The following is a 22772-nucleotide window of genomic DNA, read 5'->3' as shown; positions in this document are numbered from 1 at the left end:
AATGACAGCAGAATCTATTTTTAAAATAAACATCAATAAATAAAACGTATTACGTAGTCGTTGTATTATTGTCAATAAACGTTTTATCCTTTAGTTAATTTGTTTTGTGCTCTTTGATGAAAAAATGACTCCCAGTGGTCTCATTTGATTGACAGTTAAATAGTCAACCCCCAACCTCACAAGACAAGAGCATAATTATAGCAAGTCTGCTTTTGTAATATTAACAATGATGCGATTTTGAGACGCTCAACAGCGGCATGTTATCTCCCACCATAAAAGTCCTAATGATTACAGCCTGCTACATTCTAGCTGAATGAGGTTGCATTTCAAAGAGATCCATTCAATGCATAAACAAAAAGACAATAGCTAAGCCCAGACTGGTTCCTAATGTTATGTACGTTTAAGCCAACACACCTGCGCCATTCTTCTGTCCATTCCTGGATCAAACGACACAACAGGTGTTCATATCAGGTGTGGTGCAGCTGGAGAGATGTGACGTGTGGAGGAGCAGCGACACCATGTGGTAAACCGTAAAGCGGCAAATTGCTGTTGAATGAGGTTTTCTTCCTCCAGAGGTTCATGGGATTTCAAGGAAGCGCTTTTTATTCATTTGCAAGTGGTAACTGTCTTACAAATCGCCTTGTAATAACCGCAAACGACTTGATCCGTTCTTACCAGCGTTGAGAAAAGTAGGCTAACATAGCACGTGACAACGCAGTCACAAAAATGTTTACATAAATAACTGCACAGAGAAACGTATAGCCACCTAATTTAAAACTATTATTTTTTAATAAATTATAAATTGTATAATAAAATAATAAAATATATAAGTCAGAAACCGCATCGAAGTGCCTCTTCCAAAACACTGGAGGGCGCCAAACACAGATGCTAGTCTCTGATCAACGTCGTCAGAGAAACAGAAGAAGATGATAGGAACAGAGATGGGCGAGGAAGAATGAAATAAACAACACAAAAATAAATCATAATGCAGCGCTAACTGGGACAATTATCATAAACTTAAAGACTGCAACGTTTCCTCAGGAGAGGAGGTCATGGCGTTTGTCACCGCGAACTGGAACCCTTTGGGCGAGGCTTTTTACAGGTAAATAACAGAACAGCTTAATCATTCTGCTTATTAAAGGGTGCAGAATATGAGTGTATGAAACCATTACCCTGCACAGATGCTCAACCTGCTCATTTAGGTACAGTGGAGCTTTTAAACTGGTCGTTTGTAGTTTGTTATGAGTTGTCACTTGGGTCATGTGACAGCTGTCATGAGTGGCAGTGAATTAGTTAGCAGCACAACTGCCTGTTTCCTCATGTTTAGGCTATACTGTTCTCAACAAATACCTTAACTTAGTTTAATTTATATAATCTAACTGTAATCACATTGGTCTGATCATAGTATATATGCATATTTTATGGGCATCACGAAAATGTAATGGTTTATTGACTTACTAATTTATTACTCAATTCATGTGAACATGTTCAAAACTAGTTCTTAATTATAATATCCCTTTTTATTAACTTTGTTATGTAGGCTACTGCAATAGTGACAGTGAACTTAATAGGAAGAAGTCCTGAAGTTTCCATTCAATAGCCTTCCATCCACTGCTTTGAAAACACTGATATTTCCTAAATATATTTATTTATAAGATGCAATGTAAAAAATAAATCACATTCAGTTGATGATTAAAAAAATATTGTCCATGCTTTTTAACTTATCATATGTTTTTGAACATTTGTCATTTCTATCCCCTAAACATACCAATGAAATTATATGTTTAGTGGACGGCAGGATTTCTGCTTTAAAGTATATTAAAAATGTGCCATGTTTGATATCAGAGAAATTGACTAAAAACAAATGTCCTCTACTGAGGACAAAACCCCAAGGACCCCCACCATTTGCCCATCAAATCAGTCATAGCAGGTGCTATTATGCTCTTTATTTTTTAACCCTGATCACCTCCCCCTTCTTTGTTATTTTTTTCCTGAAACAGAAAGATTGAACTGTATGAGATGGGCTGGAATCTGAAAGATGGTCTGAGAGAGTGTCTGGTCGCTGCAGCTCCATATGGGGGTCCAATCGGTGAGTTTTGGGTGAGATCAGCCCAGCTAAATGTTGTTTAGTAAGATATAGCCTAAGTATCTTAGTACATAGTTATTTTGTGAAATTCAAAGAGAATGACATTTTTTTCTCCACCAGCTCTCCTAAAGGGGCGCATCCGACGCTCTCCCAGTGCCAGACCTCAGTTAGAGATCTACTCTTCCTCAGGACTGCCTCTGGCCAGTTTTCCAGTAAGAACACACAGTGGCACAACAGGGATGCATGATTAATCAAAATAAAACAGAAATTATGATGTGGCTGTGTGCGATTTATCAAATTGCAAAGGCTGCGACTTATTTGAATGTACAGTGTATGCGCTGTGTGTTTCGGAGTGAAGCATGGCACTGTGTTCTTGCATGTGAGCAGCTAATTTTCCACCAGCGTCTCAGAGCAGCTCGGTTTGCATTAAATGCTTCTCCACATGAACTCTATCTCTGCATCTGCTCTGAGTTTTGGTCACTTTAAAGGAACACTCCACTTTTTTGGGAAATAGGATCATTTTCCATCTCCCCTAGAGTTAAACAGTTGAGTTTTACCGTTTTCGGGCTCTGTTTGAATGCTTTTATAAACAGAACTGCTGTATAGTAACCTCTCTCTCTCTCTTTCTTTGTGTGTCTCAGTGGAAGAGTGGAGTGGTGAAGCAGTTGGGTTGGACTGTGACCGATGACCTACTGTGTGTTCAGGAGGATGGCACTGTGCTTGTCTATGATCTCTTTGGTGGCTTTAAGAGACACTTCAGCATGGGCAATGTGAGAATGCACACAGTTTCAAAAGGATGCATACGTTATTCTATACTTATAAAGCATTGCTACTTTAAATCAGTATTGATTTATGACTGAGCCATAGCATTGATTCTCTCACAGGAAGTTTCTCAGAGTCAAGTGCTGGACACCAAGATTTTCCATTCGCCGTATGGGACAGGAGTTGCCATATTGACAGGTGCCTTGCGATTCACTTTAGCCACGAATATTGACGACATAAAACTGAGGCGGTTACCTGAAGTTCCAGGTAAATAATGCATTATTTATAAGAATACATAATTCCACGTGGGTGGAGGTTTCTAACCCTGAATGGTCATTTTTTAAATTTGGTGATATTTTATTTCAGGTCTACAGGGGGCGCCCTCATGCTGGGCAGTCCTGACTCAGGACAGGCAATGTAAAGTGCTGGTGGCTAATGAATCTCAACTGTTCATCTTAGACAATACAGCCTGCACACCTGTGGTAAAGAACACTCACACACACTCAGACTACACAGATGTTCAGTTTTAATCAGTCTAGAATGAATCCTCACTTTCTGACTCTCACTGTAACAGAAATATAGGAGAGCATCATAGGCAGCTTGTCTTCTGATCATGTTTCATATTATATAAATAAATAATAGTTAAATAGCCAAGGTCCAAAAGCATTCAACAGACATGGAATACTGTGCATTAAACTTCAAATGTATTGTGTTTCATATATAATACTGTTCAAAAGTTTGGGGTTTGTTATTCAACAAAGATACATTAAATTGATCAAAAGTGACAGTAAAGACATTAATAATGTTACAAAAAAAATTCTACTTCAAATAAATGCTGCTTTTGAACTTTCTATTCATCAAAGAATCCTGAAAAAACGTATCACGATTTCCACAAAATATTAAAATGTTTTAGTAATAATGCTGAAGTTCTACTTTACATCACAAGAATAAATAAAATGTTTAAATATATTTGAATAAAAGCAGCTTTTTTAATATTATATATATTTGGAATAATATTTTACAACATTACAGTGTTTACTGTATTTTTGATTAAATAAATCGATAAATGAATAAATAAACTTGGTGAGCATAAGAGGCTTCTATGCGAAACATTAAAAGAAAAAAAAAATTTGATTACATGCTTAATGGAATGGGTAGTTTATTACCTCATAGAAAATTTTATTATTTTTGTCCCAAATCAAAATAATGTATAATATTATTTATTTTGGACCTGGTTAGTCTGATCAAAGGTTTGAGAAACTAGTAGTCACAGTGGCATGACACAAAAGTACCATAGTTCGTATCAAAAAAGTGCAATTTGGAATAGGACTCTGGTTCAAATCAAGCAAGTGTGAAAACAGCCCATGTTAAATTGAGTAAATAGTGTGTGTGTGTGTGTGTGTGTGTGTGTGTGTGTGTGTGTGTGTGTGTGTGTGTGTGTGTGTGTGTGTGTGTGTGTGTGTGTGTGTGTGTGTGTGTGTGTGTGTGTGTGTCAGACTCCTCCAGGTCTCTCTCCAGAAGCATCCAGTATAGTTCACATATGTGTCTCATTCAGTTATAAGTATCTAGCACTCATCACTGACTCTGGCCATGTGTGGATGGGCACGTCCAACCTAAAGGTACGTGAAATCCAGCAATATCACCTCAATGTATTTTATGGACCTGTATATGCTGGTCACAATTTTAGCAACTTGTCTAAGCAAATGTTTTTCAATTCATTCATTTCTCTGTCCGCTTTAATTGATAAGTTAATTACTTGGTCTGAAGTGTTAATTACAGTCTTAATACTTTTGCACAACAAAGCAGCATCAGGTGATCAATGTTGTCTTGTGCAGGAGAAACTCAGTGAGGTGGACACCAAAATCAAAACTCCCCCCAAACAGATGGCCTGGTATTACATCATTTTACATTTTGCATGATTTATGTATATTTTGTATATGCTATATTTTTTTCCCTTTAGTTTAAGGACAAGTTTGTAATGTTTTTTTCTTGCAGGTGTCGCAGGCCCAAGAGTCAGCAGCCATCAGCGGTGGTCATGTGGGATGGGCTTCTCCTAGTGGTGGGAGAGTCTAAAGAGACAATTAAGTACCACCTGGACGATGAATCGATTCTGGTGCCGGAGCTGGACGGGGTCCGGATCATCAGTGGAACACACCATGAGCTTCTGCAAGAGGTCCCAGGTTAGAAGATGTATATAGAGACAAATGTATACTGTTTAAAAAGTTTGGGGTCGGGACGATTTTTATAAGTTTTTAATATGTAATGTATTCCTGTGGTGGCAAAGTAGCCATTACTCCAGTTTTCAGTGTCACATGATTCTTCAGAAATCATTCTGATATGCTGACTGGTTGCTCAAGAAATGATTATCAGTGTTATATTTTGTTATTTTTGGGGAAAGCACATTACATTTTTAAGGGTTCCTTGATGAATAGGAAGTTCAAAAGAATAGCATTTTATTTGAAATAGAAATATTTTGTAACATTATAATACTGTCACATTTATGCATCTGGAAAAAAAAGTCTTCTTTTCTTTCACCAAAAAAAAATTATTTCTGACTTCAAACTTTTGAAAGGATTTGAATAATGAATAATGCACGGCTCTACGTCCCATAAGCCCACAAGTGATTTGATTTCCCCATGGTTCTCTGCAGGTGCATGTGAGGAGATCTTTAAAATTGCCTCAATGGCTCCTGGAGCATTACTGCTAGAGGCACACAAAGAATATGAGGTAAGTGACTATTTTGGATACACATTATTAAAACTTGACATGGTGTCTTTACAGTGAAAAATTTTAAAAGTTTCCTAATACATATTAGGACAACAAGTTTCAGTTTTGCCAACATAAAAAGGTCTTAATGGTGAAAGCTAATTACATGTTTTTTATGTATGTTATGTCTAATGGCTTTCGTGTGTGAAAATATTTTGCAGAAAGAGAGTCAGAAGGCAGATGAGTATCTGAGAGAGATTAAAGAACAGAGTCTACTGAGCGAGGCAGTGAGGCAGTGTGTGGAGGCCGCTGGACATGAACATGAACCCGAGACTCAGAAAACACTCCTGAGGGTGAGCCACACTGGCTGAATGTTGCGGGAAGAGAGACCTTTCATTTACAGGAGGAATGACACTAACCATGGGTTTATGATGTACTGTATCTCCCTCTCTCTTGTTCTCCCTGCAGGCGGCTTCATTTGGGAAGTGCTTCTTGAGTAATTTTCCTCCTGAGCAGTTTGTCAGCATGTGTAGAGACCTGCGGGTGTTAAATGCAGTACGAGACTATACCGTGGGCATTCCTCTCACCCACACTCAGTTCAAACAGATGACCCTACAGGTGCTCATCGACAGGTGAGACGATTTTATGCAGAACAGCTGCCTGCTTCCATTGCCGGGATCTGTTTTTGTGATTACTTCCTTTGAAATGAGTAAAGTTTTAAAATGAATGTAACAAAGCAGATTATTCATCTTCATTCATGCTCTTTCTCTGTCTCAGACTGGTGTATCGTAAACTCTATCCGCTGGCTATTGAGGTTTGTCGCTATCTAAAGACTCCAGAATATCTGGGAGTGAGCCGAGTACTCAAACACTGGGCCTGCTTCAAGGTGCGTGTGCTTATTTATTATACTTTTGAAGAATTTCTGAAAATATCCCTGTAAAAGTTGAAAAACACAGTTGTGATGTCCTCGCTAATATTAGAGTATGCAAAAAAATAATGCATTTATTAAAAGCTACTAATGCCAGAAGATTCCTGTAAGCGGTCGGTTTGGCTTTATGGGTTAATTTGAACCATACATTTTTTTCATTTACTATTGACAACTGAGTAAATGCCATTTATGAAGAACAGATTTCATGTTTTTATTCCAAGTTAATGAATTGAATGTTAATATTATAATGTATTTTGTTATTTTAATATTCAATGTTAATATGAATAACAACAACAATCAATTACCGTAAAATGGTATAATATTACATATTGTATTTATTTGTATTCAATTATATACCGGTACTTCAAATAAATGCTGTTCTTTCAAACTTTCTATTCATCAAAGAATACTGAAAAAAAACTATCACACAAAAATATTTAGCAGCACAACTGTTTTCAAAATTTATGATAAGGCAACATGTTTCTTATTATTATGATTTCTGAAGGATCATGTGACACTGAAGACTGGATTAATGGCTGCTGAAAATTTAGTTTTGCGATCACATTTTAAATAGAAAACGGCTATTTTAAATTGTGATATTTTACAATATTACAGTTTTTACTGTATTTTTAACCAAATAAATATAGCCTTTGTGAGCATGATTGTATCCTTATTTGAAATCCCCATTCATTATAACGTTGATTTTATGCGTTTTATAAAACCATGGACATCAAGGGTTTTCACAGCTGTTGTTTACAGAACCAGAGCGCATGTTCAGATGCAGACGGCTTTCTTTGCACTTGTTAACACTTATATGACATTTCGTCCAGTCTGAGAGGTTTCGATGCAACATAAGGAAGCTTGTTAGAGACGTGCCTATCAAGTGAAGCCCTACAATTGTTTGTTAAATTTGTGTGTGTTTACGTAGGTCCAGCAGAAGGAGGAATCAGATGAAGTCATAGCAAAAGCTGTGAGTGTGAAGCTAGCTGATGCTGCAGGAATCTCCTATTCTGAAATCGCCACTAAAGCATATGAGAGTGGACGCACAGAGCTCGCCATTAAGGTACATGCACGCACAGACCATGTACTAATAAAGACAGAATTATTATTAACTGATGTTATGGGTTGTCAGTCAGTTTGTGTTGATCTCTTTCTTTCAGTTGTTGGAGTTTGAGCCTCGCTCTGGTGAACAGGTCCCACTGTTGTTAAAAATGAAGAAGAGTCCCCTGGCTTTGAGCAAAGCCATTGAGAGTGGAGACACAGACCTCGGTAAAAACACATTCACATCCACCTTCCAAAACTTAGAAACACACACCCTGTTACAGATACACACTTACTGGATACATCGAGATGGTTTACCTACCTACATGTTTTCTTGTATGCTAGTGTACACAGTGGTCATGTACCTGAAGAATGAGCTGAACAGAGGAGACTTCTTCATGATGTTGAGGAACCAACCTGTGGCTCTGAGCCTTTACAGACAGGTACAAACTATGACACACACACACACACACACACACACACACACACCCTGCTGCTGCAGACCTGAGAACCATAGGCATTATTAATACAGTATGACAAGGATCATAACTAGCCTAATTAATAATTATAAGCTAAGGATGTGAATGTGACAAATGCCTACAATGAAATCTCATTGGTCCAAACCCCTCTGCTCATAGCTGTGTATCTCCAATCTTCTGATTGGCTATGATTTTGTGACTTTATTTACATGTCACTTTCAGAGACAGAAACATTACTGCTGCCTATTTAGGACAATTTTTCAACATGACAATTCATGTCAGCTCTTATATAGCCACAGTGCTGCTATTGTTAAAGGAACACTCCGACTTTTTGGGACTTTAGCCTATTCACCTTATCCCCCAGAGTTAGATAAATCCATACATACCTTTTTCATCTCCGTGCGTGCTATAAGTCTGTTTGACGCACCCACCGCTAGCCTAGCTTAGCACAAAGACTGGATGTAAATGGTTGCAGCTAGCATACTAATCCAAATAAGTGACAAAATAACGCAAACATTTTCCTATTTACATGTTGTGATTTATATAGTCACAGAGTGTGCAAAAAACAAAGTCACATGAAACACAGACATATTTTAACCGTATAAATACTGGGAACTATAAATACTGGGAACTATATTCCCTGAATATAGGGCGGAGTGATAACCGCAGCGCACCTGAGACGCGCTCTGAACGAACTCTCTGCTCCTCACCACGGCGCGTCTCAGGTGCTGCGGTTATCACTCCGCCCAAGTAGCAGTGCTTCGCCTTCAGAGAATATAGTTCCCAGTATTTATACGGTTAAAATATGTCTGTCTCTCATTTGACTTTGTTTTTTGTACACTCTGTGACTATACAAATCACAACATGTAAATAGGAAAATGTTTGCGTTATTTTGTCACTTATTTGGATTAGTATGCTAGCTGCAACCATTTACATCCAGTCTTTGTGCTAAGCTAGGATAGCGGTGGGTGCGTCAAACAGACTCATAGCACACACGGAGATGAAAAAGGTATGTATGGATTTATCTAACTCTGGGGGATAAGTTGAATAGGATAAAGTCCCAAAAAGTCTGAGTGTTCCTTTAACTAAAACGTTTAGTTAAAGTACTCTTTTTTTTATTTTTTTTTATTTAAATACCATATGGACAAACTTGATGCCCTGAAAGGTTGCCTTGACAAATAACTGAAATAAGCTGAAGTTGAAGTACTAAAATTACTGGAACTATACAAATCAAAGTTAATTTGAAATATTTAAAAAAAGAAATTAATTTACAAAAAGACAATACAACATTTCTAAAACTTCAAAGAATAATGAAGCTGAAAATATACAAATAAAAACTAATACAAAATATTAATAAACACTATAATATTATTTTAATAATTCTTGAATAGTACTTTATAGCATCAGAGATCACTGTTTATACTCAGGTAATGTTCATGCATTGTTTGTATTCTGAATTTTTAAACCTCAATTGTTTGTTATGTCTTTGTTTTAGTTCTGTAAACATCAGGAGCAGGATACACTAAAAGATCTTTTCAATCAAGATGATGATCATGAAGAACTTGGCAATTTCTACGTAAAGGCCAGCTATAAAGAGAAGGTAGGCGATTACAAATCTTTACAGCAGCATTTGTGTTTTCCTCATTTTTTTTCTCACTTACATGATTTGAATGACAGAAGTGCTTTAAAGAAATTATGATGGCTCCATTTCCACAAATTGGTGAGGTTTGTCTTCTTTGCTTTCCACCTTAATTATTTCATACTCTAATAGTAATTGTATTAGCATGTTGTGCGGATTTATTATTTTGTTACTAAGAACACAAATGTAATGTGTGTGTTTGTGTAATTGCAGAGATTGGAAGCTCGGATCGCTCTTTTACAAAGTGCAGTGGACGAGTACTACAAAGCCAAGAATGAATTTTCTGCCAAGGTAAAGACCTCAGACTCTTCTGATACAGGCAGATTAGCAGCCTGGGTCAGAGTTCATTGTCTGTGTAGCATCAAAAGGGATACTAGCCTTTCTCTCTCTCAGGCCACAGAAGATGAGATGCGTCTGCTGCGGTTTCAGAGGAAGCTAGAGGAAGAGAAGGGTGAGCCGCTCGTGGGATTCCCTCTTCATGAGACCATGACCATGCTTCTGTCTGTGGGACTGCACAAACACGCCGAACAACTGTACAAAGACTTCAGAGTGCCTGACAAGAGGTGTGCCTTCTAACTATAGTTTTACTCACAGGGTTTATAGTTTGTCTTTCCCACTGGCGGTGTTAAAAACATTGACACATAGCTGCTTTTTAAACAAGAAAAAAGGAAGGGTGGGACTTGATTTTGTACATGGGGAATTGATTGGATGGTTGTGGTTTGCTATTGCTGTGATCTCATGTGAGTAACAGGTTTTCAATTGGTTATTTCGGACGGTTCGTTTTAATGACGGTTCAAAAAACGATTCACCAGTTCGCTTATGTAATCCCGTTTTGATTTAATGTTGACTTTAAAGACTGCAGTTGTAATGCAACCTATAAAAATAATATTAGCTGTCAGGGTAACCTGGGTATATTAGTGTAATCCAAATGAACGGGTTCAAATGTCAAGTTCAAATTCAGCAAGTGGTAATAAATGTGTCACATCTCTGGTGAGGGAGGGGGAGGGGGGGGGGGGGGGGGTTCAATGCTTGTAATGTTTTTTAAATGCTTGTCTCTACATAAAGAATAATATAATGTGAATGTCATGATGATGCGAGTGAAGGTGTTTCTTATTTTCAGGTTCTGGTGGCTGAAGTTGAAGGCTTTGGCTGAGAAGGAGGACTGGGAAGAGCTGGAGAAATTTGCCAAAAGCAAAAAGTCTCCTATTGGATATCTGGTAACTAATGTCCTATTGATCTTAGAATTCGTGTTGTGTGTGAATTAATCTCACTTCTGTCTTTCTTGGATTACAGCCGTTTGTCGAGGTGTGCATTAAACGCCATAACAAATTTGAAGCCAAGAAATATGTCTCTAAAGTCACACCAGAGCAGAAGGTCAAAGCTCACCTTGCAGTGGGGTAAGAAGCTATTACGAAAAGTATTTAAACAGTTAGACCATTTTGTGTTAATGTATTACCTATCATTGTGTTAGATAACAAAATAATAAACTAATTTGTTAGGTTTAAAATTCTATGCAGTATACACTACTTTTCAAAAGTTTGGAGTCAGTAAATGAATACTTTTAAGCTCCGTTTACTTCAAGGACAACAGCTATAATGATAAATATACATGGTAGTTCAAATCATTCTAAATATAAAAGAATAGAAGAGTCCACAACACAACTATAATGATAACAGCACAGAGAAACTATAAAAACATTGACAGCCTGTTTACTGTATTTTTGATCAAGTAAATCCAGCCGTGGTGAGCATAAGAGACGTCTTTCAAAAATACAAAATTCTTACTGACCCCAAACTTTAGAATAGGAGTGTACATTACTGTTCATGATTAGGACAAAGAGCCACTGTATAATATTGTCTGTCACTCAGGGATGTGGAAGGTGCCGCAGAGGCTGCTATCGAGAGGCGTAGTGAATCCGAGATCAGTACTGTTCTGTCACGCTGCTCGTCCACCACTGATCATCTTCTGATGGAACGCCTCAACCGTGCTAAAGCCACTGCTGCCAAAAAGTGAGCCTGTCCACTTCTGCCCCGCTCAACTCAACTGCATTTGCTGCCAAACAGTGAACCCCTGTGCACGGCAAAGAACACGCAGCTGAATTTGCTTTCGGCTGTGTAAACAACTCCTGGTGTAATGGAACATTTTCATGAGAATTCTGCACAATGAAGGAAAATGTCTTGGCTGGACGCACAGAGGAAAAAGACAGACAGCAAGAAAACTCGCATGTCAGCATTTTATGTTGTTCTGCCTCTGTCAGGCAGCTAGAAGCAGTTCCCATCTTGCACTTCACTGTAAACCTTAACCTTTGTACCTTGCATTATGAACCATTGTGTTTGTCGTAGAATCATACTGTCATTGATCATATGCCTGTGTTCTGTAGAGATTATCTGACTCTATGAATATAACAAAACATTTGTTATTTTAATTAAACCATGATTGGCTACCAAAATGTGTTCGATGGTATGTGTGTACCTAAATCACACAGTTAGGGAAGCCCATTTCTGCCACATAAGAAATAAAAAAAAAACATGCTTTGGTACATCTTAAAAATGACATATTAAGTCATAATTATGAAAAAGTTGATATGGCATGCTAAATGGAAATTATGAGATAAAACGATTACATTTTGACATGCTATGTTATAATTATGAAATAAAAAAATATTTTTAAATAAAAAATTTACATTTATTTAGGATCAAAATTATGACACTAAGTTATGCGATTTAAAAAGTCAAAATTATGTCTTGTCAGTTACTACAAATGACTTATTACTGTACAATTTCTATACAAAATGCGAAGTCAAATTGATGACATTATAAGACAGTTACTAAGTCATAACAGATTAAAAATCCAAAAATAAGGGATAGTTGGTTTCTGTCAGAATTATGATTTTATGTAATCGTTTACTTTTTAAGTCATAATTTCGAAATTTTATGTCATATTTTCGACTTTGTATTTCACAATTTCTACTTTTTGTGTCATAAAAAGTTTGTCTTAGATTTCAATTTCTTATAGTTTGTCAAAAGCATGCTATACACTTTTGGGCTATAGACTTTTGGTTCTGGTCTCTGATGTTTTTTCCACAGTCACGCTTTCCTCTCATGCCCAAAGATTGAGAGACGGGTCAAACTCCTCTTACCTGCACTTTTATCCAGATTGTGTTTTGGGAAGCATTTATAAGTGTGACCGCAGAGGACGCTCTCTTTCACTCAGCCACATATCACATACATGCGGAAACCTTGCAAAGTGCGAAACTACCATAGACAGTATATAAGAGGAAACTACTGCAACAACACCGATCAGAGAGGAAGAGAGGATATGTTAAAAAGGTACGACAACACGAAAGTCTTTGTTTGCAGGCCAGGTTTTGACAGAGTCGCATGACTACTTTTATCACGTGGTTGTAGTTCAGCTCTTCCACAAAATGATTTCTCCAGTTCTGGTTGTTTTGGTGTCACTTCACTATATCTACAAATGAAACATTGTGGCGGCGTCTGTCTTACAAATTTCGTATGTTTACCTTGCACGCAGTCTTATTTTGTTTTATGATAAGATAATTAGTTTCTATGGCGTTTCCAGTATTTTGATAGTTCGTTAGTGTTACACAACGACAAATTGTGATATAGCATTTCATTTGTAACATGCATATGCATGATAAATGCATGAATGCTGCTTTCCATATTTTCATTTAACAGTAATTATTTCGTTAATAAGTGTCAAATGAATGATCGATGGACTTTAAACACTGCAACATTGTCACACACATTTATTTAAAGCTCATGATTCAATTTATTGAGGTTCTGTATTGATGATCCATATTAAATGTAGGCTATTTTTATAATACTAAATGTTCAGAATTTATATTAAGTGAATAACAAAATAATAATAGCTAGTGGTAGAATGGCGCTGTCAGTTTCATCAGAGCTTGTTTGGCTCAACCAATGGCTTGGGTTTGGGGCGGGACTACATGTTTGCTCGACCAATGGCAGACGAGGGCAGTGTTCTGGGGAAACCGGTTTGACAACAGTTCGATAAGTTCATTATTGCAATTCGTCTTCTACAGATCAGAAGTTCATGAACACAAGATGAATATATTGATATGAGAGTTTGATTAATATCTTTTTTTTTTTGTGTATTTTAAGTAATGACTTGAAATAATGTCATAGCATTTAATGTTATAATGGCTGATAAAGTTATATTTACATGGGCATCTGGAGTGTGTGCTAAAATTGAGAGTTATCTACATAAAATAGTTTAGTTTATTATTTGGCATGTGGCTTATTGTACTGAACTTTGTTTTTCTTGATGTGTGCTTAATTAACCAGTGCCTAAGGTAAAGGTTTTTCAGGACATCGTATACTTAAATGAACTATACGTGTGTGCTTTAGGTCATGTCGTCCATAAAAGTGGAATGTGTTATCAAAGAAAAGACTGAAGTCGGTGAGAGCCCAGTCTGGGAGGAGAAGGACTCCTCTTTGTTGTATGTTGATATTACGGGTCAAAGGGTCAGCCGGTGGAACTCCCTGACCAGTCAAATTGAGAGTATTGCCACAGGTAAGCCTGAAGACAGAAGTTTAGTGTGGGCTGCATTTTCACTTTCAATGAACTTGGTGAATATGCAACCAAATTTATACCTCAGTTGCCACTTTAAAAGTAATGTTTTCAATGTTTTCGGCTTGCATTTTACTCAAAGATGCATTAGACATTGGTTCAAGTGGGATTAGCTTGTATTTATGTTATTGTAGTTTATACTCTAATGCCATATCTTCTCTCTGCACAGAGAAACCTGTAGGCTCTGTGGTTCCACGGCAGTCGGGTGGTTACGTCATCGCGGAGGGAACTCGGTTTGCCTTTGTTGACTGGGTAAAGCATTCAATTACAGCAGTGGCCCATGTCAACGACAAGGAAAAACCAAACACCCGCTTCAATGATGGAAAAGTTGATCCAGCTGGCAGGTTTTTTGCAGGTATTGCAGAAATGACATTTTATATGTAAACTACAAGAAAATTTAAAACTTCTGAGTGTTATTTTGCGACAGAAGTAGTTCTCCATTGTATGTTTTCAGCGTAACTTAAATAAGCTAATAATTAAATAGTTTCTGATAGAATTTAAAGGGATAGTCTAACCAAAAATGAAAATTGTCATCATTTACTTATTCTCATGTCGTTCCAAACCTGTATGCGTTTCTTTCGTCTGCTGAACACAGAAGAAGAAAGAAATATTTTGAAGAATGTTGCTAACTAATGCCAGGTTCAACTTCAGACTACACGATAGACCGGTTTTGGCATGATCCGTTTGACATATGGTGTCGTGGTGATTCGTAAACGACAAAGGGTCTCGGGTCGCAAGTCGTTTTAAATTGTATGGTGTGTCATAATGGACGACAACTGACGTGTCACAAAATCAGGACAGAAATACTTTTTTTTCCGGTCCTCCACACGAGTTCCGTCGCATCTGTGACATTGACCAATAGGAGTACAGAAGCTTTTCCACACACAGCTTTCAAACATGGCGAACCGAAAGAGAGGCGATGGTATTGGTGCTGCTAGGTGGAATTATGCAATGGAGGATACTGGAATTAGCATTAGGCTAGTACAACCATTGTTTGTTTATGCTCTTGTTTCCAGAAGTCAATGGCTAGATGTATGTAATGGAATTCAATGGGAATCCAAACTTTTTTGAATTCAACAGGATATAAAATCTTATTTTGAAATGCACACAGGTTTGGAAGAACATGAGGATGAATAAATGATGACTGAATTATCTTTTTTGGCTGAACTATCTCTTTAATTCTGTGCAGAAAATAAGCCAGTTGAATTACTCCCATTTGGACTGTGCCATTCCTACTTCTCCTTTAATGTGTCCAGGTACCATGTGTTTGGACATGAAGCTTGATGTGATGGATGCGGCGCTGTACACCCTCCATCCTGACCACTCTGTTGTCCAGCATTTTGACCAAGTGCACATCTCCAACGGTTTGGACTGGTCACTGGATCACCGCATCTTCTATTACATCGACAGTCTGGCGTTCATGGTGGAGGCCTTCGATTACAACATCCAGACCGGAGGGCTGTGTGAGTTTGTTTTTCATTGGATGGTGGTTTTATGTAAAAAAAAAAAAAAAAATTGTGGTTTTATAAAATCTGTGTTGTTTTTATTTGTGTTAAGCTAACCGTAGGATGGTTTACAAGATGGAGAAAGATGAAGGCATACCAGACGGGATGTGTATAGACACCGAGGGCAAACTGTGGGTTGCCTGCTTCGATGGAGGAAGAGTGCTGCGTATCGACCCACAAACAGGTGTGTGAGTTTGTAAAAGTGTATTAAATGCTTCTACAGGTATAAGTATCATAGGCAAAACAATCATTCAAAAACAAATGGTAAAATGTGTAATTTGTTGTAATTTTCAAAATTCACTTTTGAGGTATGACTGTTATGTTTAATTTGTTGTAGATCAAAATGTGAAAATCTCTTCAAGCATGCTAACCTTAATTTATTCTTAAATTTAGCCATAAACCCAATAGGAAATTCCTGAGGGAAGAAGCACAAAAGGCCTGCTTCCATAATTTGCCATCAAACTCACGTTCATGACAGAAATATTCTCATATTCAAAAAAATACAGCTGGCAAAATCACAAATATACACTACAGTACAAAGGTTTGAGTGTAATGTGATTTTATTCAGAAAGTACACATTAAATTGATTAAAAGTGACAGTAAAGACATTTATCATTTTTTAACATTTCTATTTCAAATAAAGTTCTTTTGAACTTTCTATTCATAAAAGAATCCTTAAAAATGTATCATGGTTTCCACAAAAATATTTGATAATTTAAAAAAACACTGATAAAAATAATAAATGTTACTTGAGCATTGGGCTACTGAGAATTCAGATTTACCCTCCCAGGAACAAATTACGGTACATCATAAAATAGAAAGCAGTTATTATAAATTGTAATAATATCTCACAATATTATAATTTTACTGTATTTTTGATCAAATACCTGCAGCCCTGATAGGCATAAGATAATTGTTTTTGTTTTAAAAAATTGAATTGCCGTAGCATCAGGTGCAAATACCATAATTTTGCCATCTTATAAATAATGGAAAAAAGTCGATACAAGTTAGAATTATGAATAAAAAGAGACTCACAAATGTAACTTCTCTTCTGGGTTTTAAGGCCGGGACACACAAAGCTGACAGGTCGGACGTACGGCTGTTTTTGAGCATCAGTTGGTTTAGCTTTTCCAGTGTGTTCCACTCCGTTGGCTCTAGTCGGATGCTGTCTGGGTGTCTTGGGCCTATTGAGAGAGAGAAGAGTCGTGAGAGAAAGAACTCTGATTGGCTGTTCAGAATGAGCACGAAATAAAATGTTCTGAATAAAAGAGAAAGTGATAAAAGCGAGCAAAGAAGTCAAGACGTTACAGATAGAAGGCTGTTATAATTTTACGTCATCCTACCTGAGCATTCGAATGCACAAATATTTTCATAATAGTGATCAGCATGATTGATATTCAAAATGGTAAGCAATCCGCTGCTTAGTTTATGGTTTGTAAATCTGCAGTCCTAGTTTTCGTTTCCTTTTTTAAATGACGAAAATAGACTATTGATACCTGCAGATATAGACAGATATTTACTTACACCCAAGCGCAGGACGCATGTGCTAGTTGATAGTCGCCTTTAGTCCTTTTGGTGTGTTCAAGCGCAGCTCTTTGGTCGAGAGGTGACAACAGTCATCGCCACTAGTTCTTTGACGTCAGCTTGGTGTTTAGGACTGAACATCTCGATACTCACTAAAGACTACTGTACACTATCAAGATCTTGCAAATGACTAACAGTCAATTCAATATAAATAGAACATTTAAATGAAAAACAAATGTTCTGGGGAAGTCTAGGCTTTCAGTAGTTAATGAACTTCCTCTCTCAGGCACACGGCTGCAGACAGTGAAACTACCCGCACAGAAAACCACCTCATGCTGTTTTGGAGGGAAAGACTATAGTGACCTATACGTCACCTCAGCGTATACAGGCATGGATTCAGATTCACTAGCCAAGCAACCTGAGGCCGGCTGCATTTTTAAGGTAGACGTCTCATTTCATATCATGCTTAAGGTTGCATGAGATCACCTGTTGATGACACATTATATCCTTTATTCTTACTCCAGGTGTCTGGTTTAGGAGTGAAGGGCATCCCACCATATTCGTACACTGGATGAATTCAAAGGACAAAGTGATGTTAATGAAAACATGATAATTTTGGTCACTATACTACAACAATGTTCTAATTGTGCAATCAGTGATATAACTTTGTATAATATTAGACAATCTTAGCTCATTTCAGATGATTTAGGGTCCATTCACACAGAATGTGTTTTTGCATTCAACTGCACTGCTTTTCCATTGTTTTTCTATGCAAACATGCGTTATAGACAGACGCGTTTAACCATTGCGTTCATGTCTCTTGCAGTGTCTCTTGCGTATGACACCGCGTTCTAAAAACTAGTAAAAAAAATCTGTATAAAAACATTTTTTTCAACTGCAAAAACATGTTCTGTGTGAATGGCCCTTTAAACATTCAAAGCAGTTTTTCTAAATGACTACCGTAATATGAAGATGAAATTGCATGGATAAGTTTATGTCAAATGATATATTGTTTTAATCTTGTTTACATTAACTACAACAAGAGCAATCTGTGACTTTGTGCAAGGTTTAGGAAATTATTGCAAGTAATGAATTTTTTAGGTAATTTCTAGAGTTGGGGTACTCGAACTCGGACTCGGACTCGAGTCCGGTCTCGAGTCCAATTTTGAATGGACTCGGACTTGTCACGCACTCGAATGAATTTGTACTCGGACTTGACACGGACTCGGGACATTTTAGACTCGGAAAAATGTCCGAGTCCAGTCGAGTCCGGGCACTGGATGACACAAAACGAAATTTTGTGAATTTTTTTTATTTAAAAACGAAACGAAACAACGTTGTTTCAGCGTTGAGCATTGTAGCCAATCACAGTTAAGTGCATAAAATCAGTGGCAAATCAGAGGCGTTTTAGAGTCCGCATGCGAATAATTCGCTCAAAATGTATGTTTAGAATCAGCACGAGCTTTATCCTTTCGCAAATCCCCTCATAAACAACAAAGTCTCTCTAGACGCAATATAAATAAGATATTCACTGTGCAGTGCGGACAACTTCAGTCAGTGTTTATGACGAGAGTTTTAGGGAGAGTGCCGAACGCGGTAAGTGATGGCTTAAAGGGAGCGCTGTTGACAATCTAAATAGTTTTGTTTTTCATACTTCTAGAGGACCAGTGGTTACGTTCACACTGTAAATTATAAATAGTGATAACTGCATTTAAATGTGGGATTGAATGCACTTCATTTTTGTCCTTTGAGTCATGAAATTTGCGATGATTTGACACATAGCTACATAAGAACGTGATAACCATAGCAACATTTTGGCGTCTAATAATGTTATCATTTTTGTTGCATTTATACTTTAGTCATAAGTTTACATACTCCTTGCAGAATCTCCAAAATGTTATTTTTATATGTTTTTTAATAAGACGGATCATACACATTGTTTCTATTTAGTAGCCTACTGCCCTGAAAAAGTTTTTTCACATAACAGATGTTTAATAGCCTAAATAAAATACAAACACAAAATAAAGACAAATTACATAGGCTCGATTTTAATATTGTGTCATTACCTGAATGATCCAGAACTTTTTTTTCTTTTTTTTTTTTTTAATGGTTGAGGAAAAATCATCCAGCTCCTGCACATTCTTTGCTTTACCAGCATCTTCTGCATATTTGACTCCTTACTAGCAGTGACTTTGTAAGATCCATACTTTCACACTGGTGACAACAGAGGGACTCATACACAACTATTACAAACCCTGCAAACATTTAGTGATGCACAAGAAGGAAGCATCCGTTAAGAGTCAAGAGGTGTAAACTTTTGAACTGGATCATTGGTGTAAATTGGTCTTATTTGTTTAAAAATGCATTCATTAATTTAGTCCAACCCTTCAGAGGCTAAATAAGATATTAGCATGTACAACACAATAAGAAAAATGTAAACATCATCATCTTGCTCAAAAGTTTACCCCTGGCTCTTAATGCATCGTGTTGCATTATTAAGCATTACCTTGCAGATTCTAAAAGATGTACAATAGGTAAACGTATGACTGTAACTATACATTGCAATCATTTTGTAAGGTTTAAAATATTAATTTAAGAGCTCAGTGTTGAGACCTTTCGCCGGGATTTGATTGACAGGTGATCTGACCAATTATAATGCAGATACACGCCATTTTTGTTCGACAAACAAACCAAATCAGTTAGTAGATTAAAGGCAGTGGACTTGAACTTGAAAAATAGTGTGTATTGATTTCTTTTTAGAAATTTGTGCTATAACTAGAAGAGATTATCAGTTCACATGCTGCTTGAACTGAGGCCTACACATTAAAGCACCACAAAACAGTATTTATCGATTGAATTTCATAAAAATTAAAAAAATTGAAAGCTGAGACTTTATTTCAAACCAAAAGTACCCTGCTCTGTCTGTTGGCACATTGTTAGTGTCCTCTTTGCTCCGACCGAGAACATGTGGAGTGAGAGAGGAATGGCTTGTCGGACGTAGCAACAGTAACCAAGAGGGGCGGGTCTTTGAGAAAGGTCAATTTCAAATCATTTAAATCTTTGTGGACTCGGCCGGACTCGACTCGGACTCGGATGTTAAGGACTCGGACTCAAGTCCGACTCGACCCTCTTTGGACTCGGACTTGGACTTGTACTCGGTTGTTAAGGACTTGGACTCGACTCGGACTCGGCAAAGGTGGACTCGGACCCAACACTAGTAATTTCACTTGATGCTTGTAATGTATATTAACTATAAAAAGAATGCTTGTGCTGCTGAAGGGAGTTATTGAATTAAGCCAAACAAGCATGAATTTAAAAATTATGTAATTGTGATAACATAATTAACATTTTTAAATGATCTTAAATCTCACAATGACACACCATTCACAACCTATTTTATGTCCATAATCTGTATTTCAGAGTACAACTGTATTCAGTGGAGGGAAAACATAGGGCAGGACTTTTTTATCCACTGGGAATTGGTTGAATTGGAAAAAGTAGCTGTTAGATCGGTGGTTGGAGGGGAAAGGCTGAAAAGGAAGAGAGATTCATGATGTCAGCTGAAAAGTCAGTCCATGCATTAAAGGGATAGTTCACCCAAAAATGAAAATTCTGTCATCATTTTCTCACCCTCAATGTTCCAAACCTGTATGTGTTTCTTACTTCTGTTGAACATAAAATAAGATATTTTGAAGAATGTTGATGGAAAAACAGTTGATGGGTTCCATTGACTTGTATAGCTTGGAAAAAAATACTATGGATGTCAATGGGGTCCATTAACTCCTTGGTTACACAAATTCTCCAAAATATCTTCTTTTATGCTCGCCAATCTTTATGTGTGAAATACTAAACGATGCATCAAAAACGCTCGCTGACACCTCGCCGACGCCAGACAAATATATCTAGCATGCTAAATATCTGGTGCTGTCGGCCGACTCGATAGCCTGTGGTGTCACGTACGTCGCGACGAGCAACAGCCAATGAGAGAGCAAGACATAGATTGAGGTCACCGAAAGAAAAACAGCAGCAGCACCAGAGTTTGGACCCAAGAAATTGAGCTTTTGCATTATGCATGAATGAATGAATTAATGAATGAGGCATTTATATAGCACTTTTCATATGTACTGTAGGCCTAGGCTACACCCAAAGCGCTTTACAGTCATGTAGGGGTCTTTCCTCAACCACCACCATTATAAACATGTTTTACTCACCACCAACTCTCCCTGTAGCCAGACATGGGCTACGCTTGAGAGGGGCTAACAGGTGCTTCAGCACCGCCAAGAAAGACCAAAGCACCCCCGAAAATAATTTCTGGAAGCATTTATATTGGGGATGTATTCTATGGAAGCCCTGAAATGGGAGGAAATGCTTAAAATGTAATGGCTTAAAATGTCTTACGTTTACTAAAAAAGTATGTTTCGTTGCAACAAAATGCACCAAGAAATGTGAATTTAGCTCTTTTTGAGTGTTACTCATAATGTGTCCATTTGGTCCATTGAAGGACTGTTTGTTTCTGGTCTCAACCTGATTTTGAATGGGAATGACATGCTCCTGTACTTCTCAAAGTCTTTGAAGGAGAAGACCACGACAGCCTACCCTCTGTTGCTTGACAGGGTGAAAGAGCAACATCAGGGCTCTGACAAGGAAAGCATTGACATCATTGCTGGATGTTTTGTTGGGGTGAAGAATAGCATTGCTCAGGATATCATTCAGCTCAACAATGGGTCATGAGAGGGTCTTTGGAGTCAACATGGTATCTCCTTCAAACAGGATAAGAATCAGAATAGGTTTTAAGAACGTTTCCTCTTCCCATTACGTTATGAAAACATTATTTCTGAATGTTCTCTGAACATTCAAAATGTCCAGTTAATTCGATGTTTTAAAAACGTTTTTTCTTGGTTATACAAACGTTAAGGAAACATTTTATCAGTTTGAAAACCTTATGGGAACGTTACTGTTCTACTAACATTCTGAAACAAGTAGGCTAGTATTTTAAAAACCTTAAACACTCAACTAAAATGTTTCATTCAAAAATAAAAGTTCCATGAACAATGTATTTTTGTGCGATTTTGTACATTATTAAAGACCAGATAACAAACATTCAATTAAAATTACTGGAAGAACATGTTCATAAATTTCAGAGAAACAAACCAGAACTCGGAGAATGTTCCCTGTTAGCTGGGTTTATGTCCGTTATTGCTTCATGCGTTTTTGATGAAAATGGTAGGCTACAGCTTATATGGAAACAGAGGCGTCACTAGGCCCTTTTTAGGGGGGCTTCAGCCCTGTGTTACGCATAAGATCAATAATGAATGTGTAGCCTATATATGAATTTAATAAAGTTAGATACCTAGCTTTCCTAGTCGCTTTCAGTAAATGAATGTGTCTAAGAAAATTATTCAGAAATCAGTTGACCCTATGTTTACTTTCTTCACTGACAGACAAAAATGAAAAGCCTATCAGTCAAAGATCTGCTTTAGGAGGGGAAGAG

The 22772-nt window shown here is 37.3% G+C and overlaps 2 protein-coding genes across 3 annotated transcripts; both read left to right on the top strand.

Moving 5' to 3' along the window:
• Positions 1 to 382: 382 nt before the first annotated feature.
• On the top strand, positions 383 to 12309 carry vps16 (VPS16 core subunit of CORVET and HOPS complexes). The gene is made up of 23 exons (XM_079628255.1): positions 383 to 619; positions 1042 to 1102; positions 2001 to 2089; positions 2207 to 2298; positions 2728 to 2856; positions 2971 to 3115; positions 3215 to 3330; positions 4345 to 4467; positions 4684 to 4739; positions 4844 to 5028; positions 5499 to 5575; positions 5776 to 5907; positions 6023 to 6186; positions 6332 to 6440; positions 7411 to 7545; positions 7643 to 7751; positions 7869 to 7966; positions 9498 to 9602; positions 9855 to 9932; positions 10035 to 10204; positions 10762 to 10858; positions 10935 to 11038; positions 11510 to 12309. The coding sequence occupies exons 1-23, from the start codon at positions 580 to 582 to the stop codon at positions 11652 to 11654; spliced, it is 2559 nt and encodes an 852-aa protein (XP_079484381.1). The 5' UTR covers positions 383 to 579; the 3' UTR covers positions 11655 to 12309.
• Positions 12310 to 12744: 435 nt separating this feature from the next.
• Positions 12745 to 21370, top strand: rgn (regucalcin). Of its 2 annotated transcripts, XR_013799629.1 has the most exons (8): positions 12745 to 12970; positions 14030 to 14195; positions 14422 to 14607; positions 15509 to 15715; positions 15810 to 15941; positions 17568 to 17722; positions 17806 to 18382; positions 20500 to 21370. XR_013799629.1 is itself a non-coding variant. In XM_079629554.1 (7 exons), exons 2-7 carry the CDS (start codon positions 14033 to 14035, stop codon positions 17854 to 17856), a joined length of 894 nt encoding a protein of 297 aa, XP_079485680.1. In that variant the 5' UTR covers positions 12795 to 12970; positions 14030 to 14032; the 3' UTR covers positions 17857 to 19331. The 2 variants fall into 2 exon arrangements, 1 of the variants encoding a protein (XP_079485680.1); XM_079629554.1 differs by lacking the exon at positions 20500 to 21370 and having other exon boundaries at positions 12795 to 12970; positions 17806 to 19331.
• Positions 21371 to 22772: the final 1402 nt, after the last annotated feature.

This window comes from Phoxinus phoxinus (genome assembly GCF_949152265.1).
Source record: "Phoxinus phoxinus genome assembly, chromosome: 11".
In the NCBI taxonomy this organism is placed as follows: domain Eukaryota; kingdom Metazoa; phylum Chordata; class Actinopteri; order Cypriniformes; family Leuciscidae; genus Phoxinus; species Phoxinus phoxinus.
The sequence above is the reverse complement of the archived record's forward strand: the minus strand, read 5'-3'. Positions and strand labels throughout refer to the sequence as shown.

Excerpts from the sequence above, each read along its gene's own strand:
- vps16 (XM_079628255.1), top strand. The coding sequence starts at position 580 with ATGGGATTTCAAGGAAGCGCTTTTTATTCATTTGCAAGTG. Across the intron at positions 2,090-2,206 it reads TCCATATGGGGGTCCAATCG|CTCTCCTAAAGGGGCGCATC; the intron begins GTGAGTTTTGGG and ends TTTCTCCACCAG. Across the intron at positions 7,752-7,868 it reads GAGTGGAGACACAGACCTCG|TGTACACAGTGGTCATGTAC; the intron begins GTAAAAACACAT and ends CTTGTATGCTAG.
- rgn (XM_079629554.1), top strand. The coding sequence starts at position 14,033 with ATGTCGTCCATAAAAGTGGAATGTGTTATCAAAGAAAAGACTGAAGTC. Across the intron at positions 15,716-15,809 it reads CATCCAGACCGGAGGGCTGT|CTAACCGTAGGATGGTTTAC; the intron begins GTGAGTTTGTTT and ends ATTTGTGTTAAG. Across the intron at positions 15,942-17,567 it reads GCGTATCGACCCACAAACAG|GCACACGGCTGCAGACAGTG; the intron begins GTGTGTGAGTTT and ends TTCCTCTCTCAG.